Source organism: Cibotium barometz, chromosome 14 (assembly GCF_041138505.1).
Source record: "Cibotium barometz isolate CiBa-2024 chromosome 14, ASM4113850v1, whole genome shotgun sequence".
Classification (NCBI taxonomy): domain Eukaryota; kingdom Viridiplantae; phylum Streptophyta; class Polypodiopsida; order Cyatheales; family Cibotiaceae; genus Cibotium; species Cibotium barometz.
This window is the reverse complement of record NC_141059.1, coordinates 45,569,445-45,583,735: the sequence shown is the minus strand read 5'-3', so window position 1 is coordinate 45,583,735 and position 14,291 is coordinate 45,569,445. Positions and strand designations below refer to the sequence as shown.

General features: G+C 45.4%; 1 protein-coding gene across 1 annotated transcript in view; it reads left to right on the top strand.

Moving 5' to 3' along the window:
* LOC147632077 (uncharacterized) overlaps positions 1-9,263 on the top strand; it is a 31,903-nt gene extending 22,640 nt beyond the window's left edge. Inside the window, exons 4-8 of the mRNA XM_086808649.1 lie at positions 6,425-6,806; positions 6,882-7,016; positions 7,114-7,270; positions 8,218-8,620; positions 8,739-9,263. Coding sequence (XP_086664775.1) covers positions 6,425-6,806; positions 6,882-7,016; positions 7,114-7,270; positions 8,218-8,620; positions 8,739-8,954 — 1,293 coding nt within the window. The 3' untranslated portion in view covers positions 8,955-9,263. The remainder of the gene's footprint in view (positions 1-6,424; positions 6,807-6,881; positions 7,017-7,113; positions 7,271-8,217; positions 8,621-8,738) is intronic.
* Positions 9,264-14,291: the final 5,028 nt, after the last annotated feature.

Sequence of the window (14,291 nt, the reverse complement as noted above, 5' to 3'; positions counted from 1 at the left end):
GACATGTCCAGCAGTAGGCACCACGAGCTCCCCGAACCCTGAAACGCTCCCCTCCGCCTCTGTCCCTCTGCCATCGCTTCCTTTCTCCATCGCTGCGCCCCTCCTTCCTCCATCGTTTCCTTCCTCCTTCGCTGCGTGAATCGCTCCCCTCCGCCTCTGATCCTTCCTCCGCCTCTGTCCCTCTGCTTTCGCTTCCTTCCTCCATCGTTGCGCCCCTCCTTCCTCCTTCGTTTCCTTCCTCCTTCGCTGCGCCCATCCGCCCCCCATCCTCCTCCGCCTCCCCTCCTTGCCTCTGCCCGCCCTAATTCGCCTCTTTCTTCCCCTTTGTTCGCCCCTACCCCTGCCCGCCCTTCTTCGCCCTCCTGTTGATCATTTCGCCTCCCCTCCTTCCTCCGCCTCTTCCCTCTACGCAGCCCTGTTGTGTTGCCCTTCCCCCGCCCTTCTTCGCCTTTGTGTCGAGCCATCTCCCCCTTGCCTCCCTTTTCTTTTTGCTTTTCCCTTTTCCTCCCTCCTTTCCTTTCCTTTCCTTTCCTCCGCCTCAACGCCTTCCTCTTCCCCTTGGTGCTGATTGCTCCTCATCCGGGTTCAAGTCAACCTTTTTCTTCGATTAGCATCATGGCTAATCATTCTCCCTCAGTTGGGCGAACCATTGTATTTTCCGAAGCCGAGCTCACGGTCCTCTACGCCGAAATAGAGAAAGACTCCAAAATGACCCTCATTGCCAGAATCTTTGGATCTCACCCATCCCGTCTCCAGGCTCGGGATTCGGTCCTGGCGGCTCTGCCCTCCGACCTCGCTCTACACTTTCGAGATGTCAGGTTGCTTGGAAGAGGTTTCTTCCAAGTGGATTTGGATTCTGAGGACGCAGCCTCAGAGGTTTTGAAGGGCAGCCCTTTGCCATTGGGCCGGAGGAAGATATTCTTTCTTCCCTACTCCAGCTATTTTGACCCTGTTGAGGAAGACCGGAACCGTTTCCCGATTACTCTCAGATTCCTAGATCTTCCTCGCGCATATTGGCCTATGTTAGAGGCCATCGGGTCTGCCTTTGGGCTTGTTCTTCAAGTGCCCCCCCTTCACGCCTTGCTGACATCTTCTGCCCAGGTGGTCACTGCCTCGGCAGATGCTGTCCCCAAGGTCATGGTTCTTGCCCGTGACATTGAGCTCTTTGAGGACTATGTTTTGCTTCTGGGCCCTTGTGGCCCTTTGAAGCAACGTATGGAGATTGCAGGTAAACCTGATCAGTGCTGGGTTTGTTACCAACAGGGACACTTTGCTTGAGATTGTCCCCGGGCTCAAGGTCGCAGGAGGCCTCGTAAGCGTGCCTCTCAGGTGCCACCTCCCTTGGTTCCTTCCCATCCTTCAGTCCGCCAGGTGTGGCGAGCTGTTTCTCACGCCCGCTCCCCTGGTGCGATTGATGGGAAGGCTTCCTCGGAGTTGCACACAGGCAGTTACCTTAGGAGGAGCAGGAGAGAGGCTTGTCAGGGATCCGGGGTAGAGACAGGCTTAGCGTTGACATTGACTCAGCTATTCCTTCGGAGTGGCTGACTCTTGCTCTAGACCCGACCCCCCCAATGTGGCTAGGCGTGTTCACCAGACACGATATCCTCTTGGCGGTCCATGGAACAGATGAGGACAGTGGTCTGCTCATTTTTTCTATTGGATTACATGGTAGATTAGAGAGAACAGAGCACCCCTTGGAGGATTTCAGAGGTTGCACCTTGCAGAGGGTGAGGGTGATTGGTTTTCGGGCACGGGCATGCCACATAGATCCAGCACCGGTCAAGGTGGCCAGGGAGAGATTTTGGCGGTTATGGATTTGGGAGTGTCGACCTCTCATGGGGTCGCAGTGGGACCCTGGAGAGTGGACTTGGCATGATCCCACAGATCGGATGGAGACTTTGGATGCCCCTTTCTTTGCATATACAACACGGCTCGGCTGCAAGATCCAGATGCCGGAGATAGATGGCACACTAGGAGCAGCAACACACTGGTAGTCTCAGGGCCTATCATAGCGCTTCCTTGTAGATTTCTGGAAGAGGCTTTGGGACAGCTTTTGGTCGAGGAAGATCACTCTCTTCCTTTGGTTGACGGCAAAAAGGAGTCTAGCGGTTGGTACTTGGCTGGCAGTCAGAGGTCGGTCAGCAGCTTGTTCGAGGTGCGGCCACCCCCAAGAGGCTCAGCAACATCGCCTTTGGGATTGCTCGAAGGCTCAGTAGATTTGGCAGCGGATTCTTTGCATCTTCGCTATGGACAAGGCATCGACCCGGATCATGACTTGGGGTACTGTCGCTTGGGCCACCAAGGCTAGAGTGCTCAGGACTTACAAGGAGGGTGGGGGAGGCCTTGCCCTTCAGGTCTCCCACCATCGTATTGCAGTAGTACCAGTCACAGCCCCACCTCCTGGTGTCTGGCAACCAGGCTCATGCCAGCAATGGGAGATTTGCAGTAGCAGCCTAGCACATCTGGCGTGCTAGATGTAGCGAGGCCATCGAGGGTACCCACACTCCGCCGGCTGAGACCGTCAGGAGCATATGGCTCGACATCATTCACACCCTCCATGGTCAGTGGGGGAAGCTGCAGGGAGGTTCTTGTCGCATGTGGAAGCAGCGGGAAGCCTTCTTGAGACTTTGGAGGCCTGGCCCTTTCCTCACAGAGAGGGGCGGTGACCCCATTTGGCATTACAGACCATGGCGTGCTAGATGTAGTGAGGCCATCGAGGGTACCCACACTGCACCGGCTGAGACCATCAAGAGCATATGGCTCCACATCATTCACACCCTCCATGGTCAGTGGGGGAAGCTGCAGGGAGGTTCTTGTCGCATGCGGAAGCAGCGGGAAGCCTTCTTGAGACTTTGGAGGTCTGGCCCTTTCCTCACAGATAGGGGCGGTGACCCCAGCGAGGCCATCGAGGGTACCCACACTCCGCGGGCTGAGACCATCAGGAGCATATGGCTCGACATCATTCACACCCTCCATGGTCAGTGGGGGAAGCTACAGGGAGGTTCTTGTCGCATGCAAAAGCAGCGGGAAGCCTTCTTGAGACTTTGGAGGCCTGGCCCTTTTCTCACAAATAGGGGCGGTGACCCCATTTGGCATTACAGACCACCTGTGTGGTTGCTCCCCCCTCCCCCTCCCCCTGTATGTGATAGCCGTCTCCTCATAGAGCAGCCAGCCGGAGGAGAAGCATCTCTTCCCCTTATGATCACTTGTTTCCCGCCCTTATATGAGGTGAGTTTGTATTTAGCTCTTCGTGGTTGTACTTGGCCCTTTGTGGCTGTTTTTTCTTTAACTAATTGAAGGATCTCTTTCCTGGGAAAAAAAAGAAAGAAGAGATGTATCTGTGCATGCAGGTAGGCCTCCGTTGCCAAGGCCACCAATTCAGAGGGCACATGCCATCGTGCCTCATGTATCTCACCATAATGTGCAAGATGCCCATGCATCTAGGGCTGCCCCATCAGATAGGGGTAAGACAAAGAGAGAAGAGCAAGAGCCTAAAACAAGAAGGCTCAAGGACTTTAAAGTAGGTGACAAATCGGTCAAGTTTGAAGCTTACCATGGGGAGTATGATGCTTCCAAGGTGATGGATTTTGTTGCTTAGTTTGATATTGCATTTAGTGACGAGGCTTTTTTTGAAAAGTAAAAAATAGGACTGTTGTGCTGAGACTGAGCCCACACTGTTGAGACGCCTCGATTCTGCTGCGCCCGCCTTCTTCTCTGCCCCTGCCTCTGTCCCCTATTTTGCTTCTGCTGCCTCCGCCCCCTCCTTTGTCACCGCCTCTGCTGCCCTTGCCTCGTCCCCCCACCTGCCCCCACTTCTGCTAACCACCTCAGCCCCCGCTGTTGCTGCCCTCCTCTGGCTCCGCCTCTGTTGCCTTCCTCTGCCCCCGCCTCTGCTGCCCACCTCAGCCCCCGCCTCTATTGCTCCCGCTTTGCCCTCCACCTATGCCCCTGCTCCCTCCCCTGCCGCCTCTGCTGCCCCCACCTTGTCCCCCGCCTCCTCCCCTGCCCTTGCTTCTGCCCCCCGCCGCTTCCTCTTCCTCAGCAGCCTCTCCCGCCACCTCTTTTCCTTCAGCACCATTTTTTAAATTGGATTCGAGTCAGCCGCCCACTGTTGATCGGCTTTATGGCTTCCGCCACAGCCAATTCTTCATCACCGGCTGGGAGAATCATCATTTTTTCGCAAGACGAGCTCACCTCTCTCTAGCACGACATTGACATTGAGGTCTAGACCACGGTTTATGGCTCCCACCCCTCTCGCTCGCAGGCCCGCGAATGGCTTCTGGCAGCCCTCCCTTTAGAACTGATTATGCACTTCCAAGATACACATCTACTTGGTCGAGGCTTCTTCCAGGTGGATTTTCTTTCTTTGGAATCTACTTCTTAGGTGTGCAGCCCCTATCCTCTTGGCCCCAGGAAGATCTTCTTCTTTCAGTACCAGGTGGGCTTTGATCCAATGGTGGAGGATCAGTGCCTCACCCCGGTCTCATTGGGGTTCCCTGCTCTTCCTTGGTCTTATTGGAAGCTCTTAGCTTCGATAGGGGCATCCTTTGGCTAGGCTTTAGAGTTACCAGCCCTCCCGGGCTCTCCCGCCTCAGCTTCCGTTGTTGTCACCGCCACTTCAGAAGGTGTACCCCGGGTTTTTGTGCTTGTTCCTTATGCATCGATTACTAACGATCATATCATGCTTCAGAGGCCTGACAGCTCTCACTTTTGTTAGAGGATGGAGATTGCAGTGTTGGATGTTGTCGATAGGGCCACATTGCTAGAGATTGTCCTAGATCGAGAGGCCACACTAGGAGGCGGCGTGGTCCTGCCCAACAGATGCCTCTTGCCAGTTACACAGACTCTAGTGGCCCTTGTGCCCCAACAGACCACACAACGTTCGGTTGTGGTTAGAGATGGAAGGCGCCCTCGGACCCCCGTACCTGTCCCTTTACCCTCACCCTTAGAGGAGCACCCCAACCCTTATGCAGCTCTTGCCTCACAGGATTAGGATGTGGATCCTTCTTTGGAGGATGAAGCTCTGCAGGCACAAGATTTGGATCCCTCGCAGGAGGATGTAGCACTACAGACACAAGATGATTACACCCACGAGGATGATGTTGCGCATTTGCATTATCATGGTACCTCTCCAATTTTGAGGTCCAACCGTGGCTTTTCCCTGGAGTGGGAACGAGAGGTAAGGTTTTCATCGTCAGATTTTTCGCTTTTGGCTAGAGGCTGCTGGTTGGCTGAATCGCCTTTGCTACGGGATTACTTCGGCAGATCACCTCTGCTTCAGGTTGCTACTGGCTGCTGGTTGCCTCTACGACTGGGTGTTGCTGGTCGCCTTTGCTAACTACAAGGAGCTGCTGGTCGCCTTTGCTCATAGTCGCCATATGTAGGCTGCTGGTCGGCCGTTTTGGCTTGGTCGTACAGGGCGGATAGCATCGTCACCTTTCAACGAGTCTTCTCCCACCGAGTGTCTAGTCCAAGGGCCAATACGGGCACACCAGCATCGTGTGTGGACCCAGAAAACCAGTTCCATGACTGTTTACTCCAGTGAAGGGCGGGATAGTGAAGGGCGGGAAGATTTCTCGAGGGACATCGACTACGAAGGGAACTCTTCTCCAACCATCTTGATTGGTATGTGTATTCATTCCTGGTGCATTTATGGCAAATCTGGCAAATTTGGCTTAAGAGCCCGTGGAACATTGTACCAATAAAATACTCCAATAATATATTTGGTATTGAGGGGGGTTCGGCCCGAGATTCCGGCCCTAGTGTGGTGCTACTGAGCATTTTCTCTTTTCCAGTTTCGTTTACGTCTTGTGGTGTGATGAAGATCTTGAGTGTGTAAGTGTTGCTCAGCCACGATATGGTGCCCAATACGTGCTTACACCTCCAGGTGTGCATTATACCATTGAAGTCTGTAATGCATACCCCAGCCTGTGGGAAAGATAGACCACACCCCATAGGGGATATGACATCTTGGACAGTGCATACACACTTAAAAAAAAAATGAGTGTTCTATTACCAAGGAGAAATATACACGGGGAGGATGTACTTCAGAGAGAAGTCATCCAAGGAAGAAAGCTAGAAACAATAGAAAAAGACTATCGGGTATCAATAGCCTCCAGCTGTCAACAGTCCTGTAGGGACTAGCGAAGATTGGCAGGAAAGAAAGCATATGCATCTAGAGAAGGCTGTCGAAACATAATATGGTTCCTACGCGCGCGCGTGCACACACACACACACACACACACACACACACACACTCAAAACCATTATAACATTTTTGCGTTTTCTAACTGTAGGTATAAATTTGAAATTGTAACTTTTAAGTAGATAGAACTTTCAACAATGTATTATGTTGAGTGTAAGCCATGCATCTTATTGTACGAGTATTTGAGAGGTTTTGGTGGGGAATGTGGAAAGTGTACAGGGGTTCATACCAACAATGACTACTATGGGGATGTGCTGGTGTTTTTTGTTACTTGAAGCTCTTCTTCTTGCGGAGGTAAATGTGGCCCTCCTAGAAGAGCGTAAAAACAGAGGTTCTACTAGTGTTGTGTCTTTGTGTGCCATGGCAGAGAAGACCCTGGGTCCTTTAGGTGGAATTCTATCTGCTTTTATATACAGTTTCTTGTCCTACACATTGATGGTGGCTTACATTGCCAAATCTGGAGATGTTCTTTCACCACTTATTCATATCTCACCCTCACTCGGTTGCTGGACCTTCACATTGGTGGTCGGCAGCCTTATATTGTTTGGAGACACGAAGCTGGCCGATTCTTTCAATCAGATTCTGACTTCCGCTCTGATAGGTGAGTTTCCTTTTTCATTTGTGGTCTCAGCATCAAACGCTGATATTACTATCATCATCAAGTGCTTTCTTGCAGGAGTGTTCATGTTGATCATCATGGGAGGGGTTGGAATCACGAACTGGTCAGGTCTACAACACATGAATTGGGAAGGGACACCGGAAACATTTCCTGTTATCTTTTTTGCACTCGTGTATCATGATCTTGTGCCAGGTGTTCTTTTCTAGGCACACTAAATTTTTCACAACTTCATGAAAATTGGGAATCTTGGTATTTATCGATTTTGATCAAACATTTTTTTTATTTCTAGTGTTGTGCATGTACTTGAAGGGTGACATTCATCGTATAAGACTGGCAGTTCTACTTGGAAGTGTTGTACCTTTGGTTATGTTTGTAAGCTGGGATGCAGTTATTTTGTGCATTGCACCAATATCTGGGAATGAAGATCCACTGGAATTCCTAACAAGGTAACACAAGCAATCATCTTCCTGCCAAACTTCTGATTTGTTATGTACTTGAGGTAAAACATGTTCTTTTGAAAATGCAATTTGATGTTGCTCCACTTTCCTTACTCCAAGGTCACTTCTCACCTAGCATGACCAATCCACCATATACACTTACATGACTACCCGATATGATTACCCATCAAGGCCATTCCAAGACGAGCACGGCAAAACTTCTTGTGGATACTTCCTTGCAATCCTGACACCATCCCAAGCAGGGAATAGGGTCAAGGGATATGGTCAGCTCCTCTGTCAAGAAGGGGGCCTCAACGGGAAGTGCCCTAGTGAAGAAGCGCTACAAGTTGGCTTTAATGAGATCATGCAGATGGGTCTAAGCTTGAGCATGCTTCGTCCATTTGATCCTGAAAGAGGGGGGAGTGTATATCTTAGAGGATCTTTTCTTGGGAAAGAAAAGAAGGTTTGATAATGCGGTATTAGGATGTTATGTGGAAAAGTGGATTCCACCATGTAGTAGGGATGAGTGCCAAAGTGCATGAAAGTAGTGTCAGTGATGGTGGACACACAGAGGATGACTCATCAGTAAGGCTAAGGATTCCTCTTTGTATATGCACTCTCCTCTATGAATGAAGATCTGGGTGCTGTTTTAATTTACTTGCTCTCAATTGATGCAAATATCTTCCCTTCATGTAATTCTCTTCCCTTGATGAATGCGAGTTAAAATCGGGCCAGGGCTACGTGAGAGAAAATAGGCCTAGCATTAAAAGGGAGGGCAGATGGCCTCCCTTCCTCTCTGCTTCACTGAGTTTTAGAAAAGATGATTAATATTGGAGGCTAGACAAGATGTTCAATTTCACTTTAATATCAATATCTGAATTTTGCATTTTGGTAGAACTTGCAAAAAATATTTGCACGTTTTTTATTTTGATCATGAAGGCAATCTTATTTTACAGGTTAGGAGGAACGAGCCTTGCCATTATGATTGAGTTGTTCTCAATTTTAGCTTTGGCAACATCTTTCATTGGCACTTTAATAGGTTTCATGGAGTTTTTCAAAGAGAGATGGAATCAAACGTCAAAAGACAAAGCAAATAAGAGTGATCCGATTGCCTTCTACACAGGGTTAATGGTGAAGTGCATTACTTCAGAGTTTTCCAAGGTTCATCCGAGTGATAATAATGTTAGATCTAGAAGTGAGTCTGCCAAGGGATCTATTTTTGCTAGAGATTTGGAACTTCTCTACAATGGGTGGATGAAGAGAAGGATGGAAATTGCATCATTTGTTCTGATTTTGGCCCCACCACTAGTAGCTTCAACCATGGTTTCTGATGCTTTTTTCTCTGCAACCGACTTAGCGGTAAGGTTGAGTTCTATGAAAGCTTACAAATTCTTTTTTCTTTAATTTATGCAATATGAGACTAGTGATGGCAAAGTAATGCTCTTTATATGTGTGTGTGCTTCTTATGACCTAGTAGGGTGGTTATGGTATGACAACACTCTATGGATTATTTCCACCAATCATGGCTTGGTCATTATATGAGAGGGGTATTTTCCTAAGGAAAAATCAGGCAGGATCTTTGTTTGCCTTATCAAAGCCCCAAGTACATGCAATTTTGGCTGTTAGTGGAACTTGTGCCACCGGAATTATAGTGAGTCAACTCATGTTGGACTTCAGCAACAACTGGTCTTGAAGTGCATACCAATGCCCTTGGTACTACAAACCTTGTAAATTGCTGGGGTTGGGGATTGTTGCAACCAAAGATGTACTTGTTGCACGTATGTAAGCACAATGTGTAACCTTCACTACTTGACCAATGAGCATGTGATCACTCATAGCTGTAGTGATAAAAAATGTCTTGAGTTCTTAGTATTTTTTATATACTTTGCTCATGTAAGGAATTATTGGAGGAAGCCTATTGGGGGCTTTTGCAAAGATTCCATGGAAATGCTTGACATAAATAACACTCAATACAATCAAACCTAATTTGATGGTGCAAAAATATATTGCTCAGCATTTTAGCCTACCATTTAGACACTTTGACCTTCGGTTGTGTGGAGACAATTGGTACTCTACACGATTTTAAGTCTCTAAAAAACATGCTTGGGTATTAGTTTGATTAATTTAATCTGATCACCTCAAGCCTGGAGTGCAACCTGAATGAAAGCAAAGTTTTCACTCTAATCATAATATAGTTTTCTTGAATGTGTCGATCAATCAAATATTACGGCCACAAAAATAACAAATATCCTCCACACATATATTGGCAAATAAATATTTTACACAACAATAAATGTTTATCTTACACACAGAGACCACAATTATTTTGAATAGCATGGGAAAAAGCACTAAATTTAAGCTATTCATTTCTTTTAAAAGATTATATACCATAGATAAATGCCCTCTTATCCCTTAAATCATGCCATGCAAGAAAGGTGGACTACCATTCGGGTGTCCAGGGTTCGAGTATTTGTATTTTTGGTCTTCAATGAAACCTAGGAAAGTTCATGTAGAAGAAGTGGTGATGAAGGCCCTTTCAAGTTGTACCTTGTAAAGTACAAAAGAGCTTTACAGAACTAGAGCCCATGAGGAGAGTTCTAGGATGCAATAGCTAAAGACGGATCTAGAAGAGTTAAACTACATGGGTACAAGTAGAGTAGTATAGTGGACTTTTATAAGCTCCTAGCTTAGCAATTCAAAGTAAGACTTGGGGTTTAAATTCTTGAATATGGTCATAATTCAGCCTCAAATTGTACAATCAATGAAAAAGGAACCTTCTATTATTAGCTAGGAGAGATGCGTGCTTGTGGATGGATTACAACCCTTTAAGGGAGTGGAATGTACAAAGTAAAAATAGAGAGGTTCTCTCCATGGCTAGCAAACACATCACGGAGGTGGGAAGCCACAGTGGGGGGCATGTAGTGCCAGGTGACCATCACCCTTGTGTAGCTAGATCTGCAATCCATACTGTGTGGAGTATTCAAAGAAGGGAAAAGTGAGGTGTTCTAATATGATAGTGGGATTCCTCTAATACTACTCTCCCTATCCCACTAAAAGCTAAGCCCTATGCTTATGGAAGGTCATTGTCCATATCTGCTATTTGGGGGCATTGTGTTCATGTACTAGCTACGAAAAACAAGGAGAGCTCTTCAAATTTTCAACTGATCCATCACTGGATCCCTTAGTTTCTTCACGTGTGTTTTCTCTTTAGTCCCTTTTGGAGATTCCTTCTAGAAAATCATGGAGACCATACCGTGTCCATTCTCCCCCTAGCCCCATGTGTGACAAGTAGAAATATATATAACCTTAAGTCTTCATACCCCTTTGGTGTGCCTCTTATTTAATACCTCAACTCGCATTTCCTCGTTTGTATAATTGGGCCTCACACCCATTTTGTGGCTACTAATAACCCATTGCACATTGTGGAAAATTATGGAGACGAAAACTTGTCCATTCTCCCCCTAGTGACAAGTGGTGATATATATAACCTTAAGTCTTCATGCAACTTTGTGTGCCTCTTATTCATTTCCTCATCTATTAGGCATAACACCCATAGCCTGGTCACTTGCCCACACATTGGCCAGCCCTCTAGGTTGCATACCTACAAAGCAAGCATCTTAAGAGTCTAATCATTGCACCAAGTATGGAGGTGTTAACCTAGTTTTGGGGCTAACTAATATTTTACACCAAAGAGCAAAGAAAGACACATCAAAGGGATGTATGATCAAGCTATGAAATAGTAGTGTATATGTCTTTAACTTGGATATGCACCTGCATGTGAACGGCAAGCTAGGATGAATTCCCAAATGGATATTATAAGATTAACCATTGTATAAGCAATAGGCCATTTACAAGCCATGGGCAGCCACACATGAAGAGTGTGTCAATACATAAGGCCTTGTTCACACACTTTAAGACTGCGTGAATCCACTTAATTGGTCCATACAATGTGCAAAACGCAACAAATGGTTATTAAAAGGACTATGACAACCCTATTGCACATGAAAATACTCCCATTTGAGCATATTGCAAGATTGAATCCCATTTTAAACTCTTGAAATTCCTAATTAAGTTATCAATAAAAAAACTAGCAAATTAAGACTAATCAATAATTATTAAACTCTTGAATCCCATTTTAAACTCTTGAAATTCCTAATTAAGTTATCAATAAAAAAACTAGCAAATTAAGACTAATCAATAATTATTAAGATACTTTTTAGTGGCTTGGGTGTTTTTTCCTTCATTTTATTACTAATCTACCTATCTAATAAAAAGAACTAAAAAAGAGATTGCCCTATGCTAAGCTATAGCCCTCTTCTAAATGAGCCTAACAATGCAAAAAGTAAGCAAAACTACTCTTTGCATGCTTTAGGAGCCTAAAACACACTAACACTATAATTTACGAGCAAATTTTGATAAAATCAAGAAAAAATATGTTTTTCCTTCCTTTTCTACACATAAATTCGCACATCAACCTTGTGTGTTTTGTGGACACACCACTACTCTACATAGAGCTCTGTTAGAGTAACAAGGAAACAAATCAAAGAGACTACTAGCCGAACCTAGCAACAAGACAAAAAAATCTTTAGACTTAGAGATGAGGGATTCACTCTACCACTACTCCTAGAGTTATGGGGATCATTGTGGTCGATGAGTTATCAATGAAGGCAAGCATCAACTGCATGGATGGGTCTTGATGAAGGCACGCATACGTGTGTGGACAACACTAAACGGCATTCCTTCCACACTCAAACTTTCACTTCAAAGAGTTTCATCACTAAATAAGTCTCTCACACCTATGGCAGCTACGCAAGCATCATAGAGCAGAGAAGAAAGAGCAAGTCTCAATTGCAAAAAGGGAGAGTATTTCTTGCATTATGAGAAAATGACTTATATACAAGGCCTTATATGCTCACACACAGTTAAAGTGTGACCGACTAGACTCCCACACTTAAATGACTTATATACAAGGCCTTGTGTTCACATACTCTTAAAGTGTGCTTGACTAGATGCCCATGGCTCTTAAAGTGTGGCCGACTAGATGACCATGGCCTTATGTGCTCACAAACTTTAGGACAAGGCCTTATACTCTTAAAGTGTGTGAATAAGACCTTATATGTTCACACACTCTTAAAGTGTGGCTAATTAGATACCCATGGTTGTTAATAAATGGCCTATTGCTTATACAATGGTTAATCTTATAATACATCCATTGGGAATTCATCCTAGCTTGTCGCCACATGCCCTAGAGGAGGAATCAATATAGCCATTATGTCAAACCATTACGGGTGCCTATCCAAGTTGTAGACATATACACTGCTATTTCATAGCTTGATCATACATCCTTTTGATGTGTGTTTTTTTGCTCTTTGTTGGTGCAAAATATTAGTTAACCCCAAAACTGGGTAAACACCTCCATACCTAGTGGAATGATTGGACGCTTAAGATGGTCACTATGTAGCTAGGATGCTTAAGATGCTCACTATGTAGCTAGGTAGCCTAGAGGACTGGCCAATGTGTGAACAAGTGACCAGGCTATGGGTGTTAGGCCTAATAAATAAGGAAATGAATAAGAGGCACACAAAGGTGTATGAAGACTTTCTCGGTCAGTGGGCACACTTATTTGATGCACTTCATGGTTGCCGAGTATGTTTCTCCATATCTTCCCTTCTTTGTCATCCTCTGCCCGTATAAATATTACTCTTCTTTTCTCTACGTTTGGTACCTATACTGCTGTAGCCGCCTCCTTTATCGCCACCACCATCGCCAGAGCCACCACTGCCATAGCCGCCTGCAGAATCGACTACAACTACTTCTCCTAGAAATGGAGGTGGCAATTGTGCACCGCGAAGGATATCTTCTAGTTCATAAGTACATTGACACCAAACCACGTAAATATTGATTGTAGGCAAGCATACGTGACTGGACAACTCTCACTAAATAAGTCTCACACCTATGGTAGCTATACATAGAGAAGAGAAGAAAGAGCAAGTCTCAATTACAAAAAGGGAGAGTATTTCATTATGAGAAAATGTTTTATATACAAGACCTTGTGTTCACACACACTTAAAGTGTGTGTGAACAAGACCTTGTGTTCACACACACTTAAAGTGTGATCGACTAGACGCCCACAATTAAATATACAAGGCCTTCACTTGTGGGCTTATTCCCCATCTCTCTGTTATCTTCCTTTGGCTTCTCTCATCTCCTTTCTTTTACTACCCCTTTTCCCTTCTCTTTCTACCTTTAGATTTTATAGAGCAATGAACGAAGCCTTCATCTGCAACTTCTTAGGACGGGGCCTTAGCTGGAAACTCATGAAGTCCACAAAGAGAACTCTATACAATGGAACAAAAACTCCATGTGATTACCTCGTATGCACTCACGATATTGATGATTGAGAGAAACTCAATGACATGTGTAAATGACAAACTGTTTTCTCATGGGATTGAAGAAAAACACTTTGCACAATTTGAGCATATTCTCAAATCTAGATTCTATTAATCAATGTTAGAAAGAAGTAATCCATTTAGATGCTAACATGTGGGAGAACAATTGTGAAATGGGATCTTCCTCATCTAAACTAGTAAAAGCAAGTATCTTTCTTGTCTAAACCAATAAAATCAAGGATAATTGCAAAATGAGATCTTCCTCATCTAAACTAGTCTTTCCTTGTCTAATCTATGGCAATTGTCATCAAAACCACCTTAACTCTATACCTTAAGCCAATATTTTTATACTGCAATCATTGTAAAGTTTTGGGTTGTCACCACGTCTCATAGTGCCCAAAACATGTGTAACAAGTAGACAAAACACCATCTTAATGTTAAAAATCAAAGATGGCGGAGAAGTTTTTTTATATGGAGTTCTATTAATGGAAGGGTGCAAGGTCCCTCCCAAGCCATGTATGTATGTGTCTCTTTTAAAATAGATTTCAATAAGGAAAGAGAGTGTAATTAGAGAAGAGTGAGACAACAAGACTAGAAACATTAGGAAAGTGTTAGAATAAAAATATTAGCTCCAAAAATCC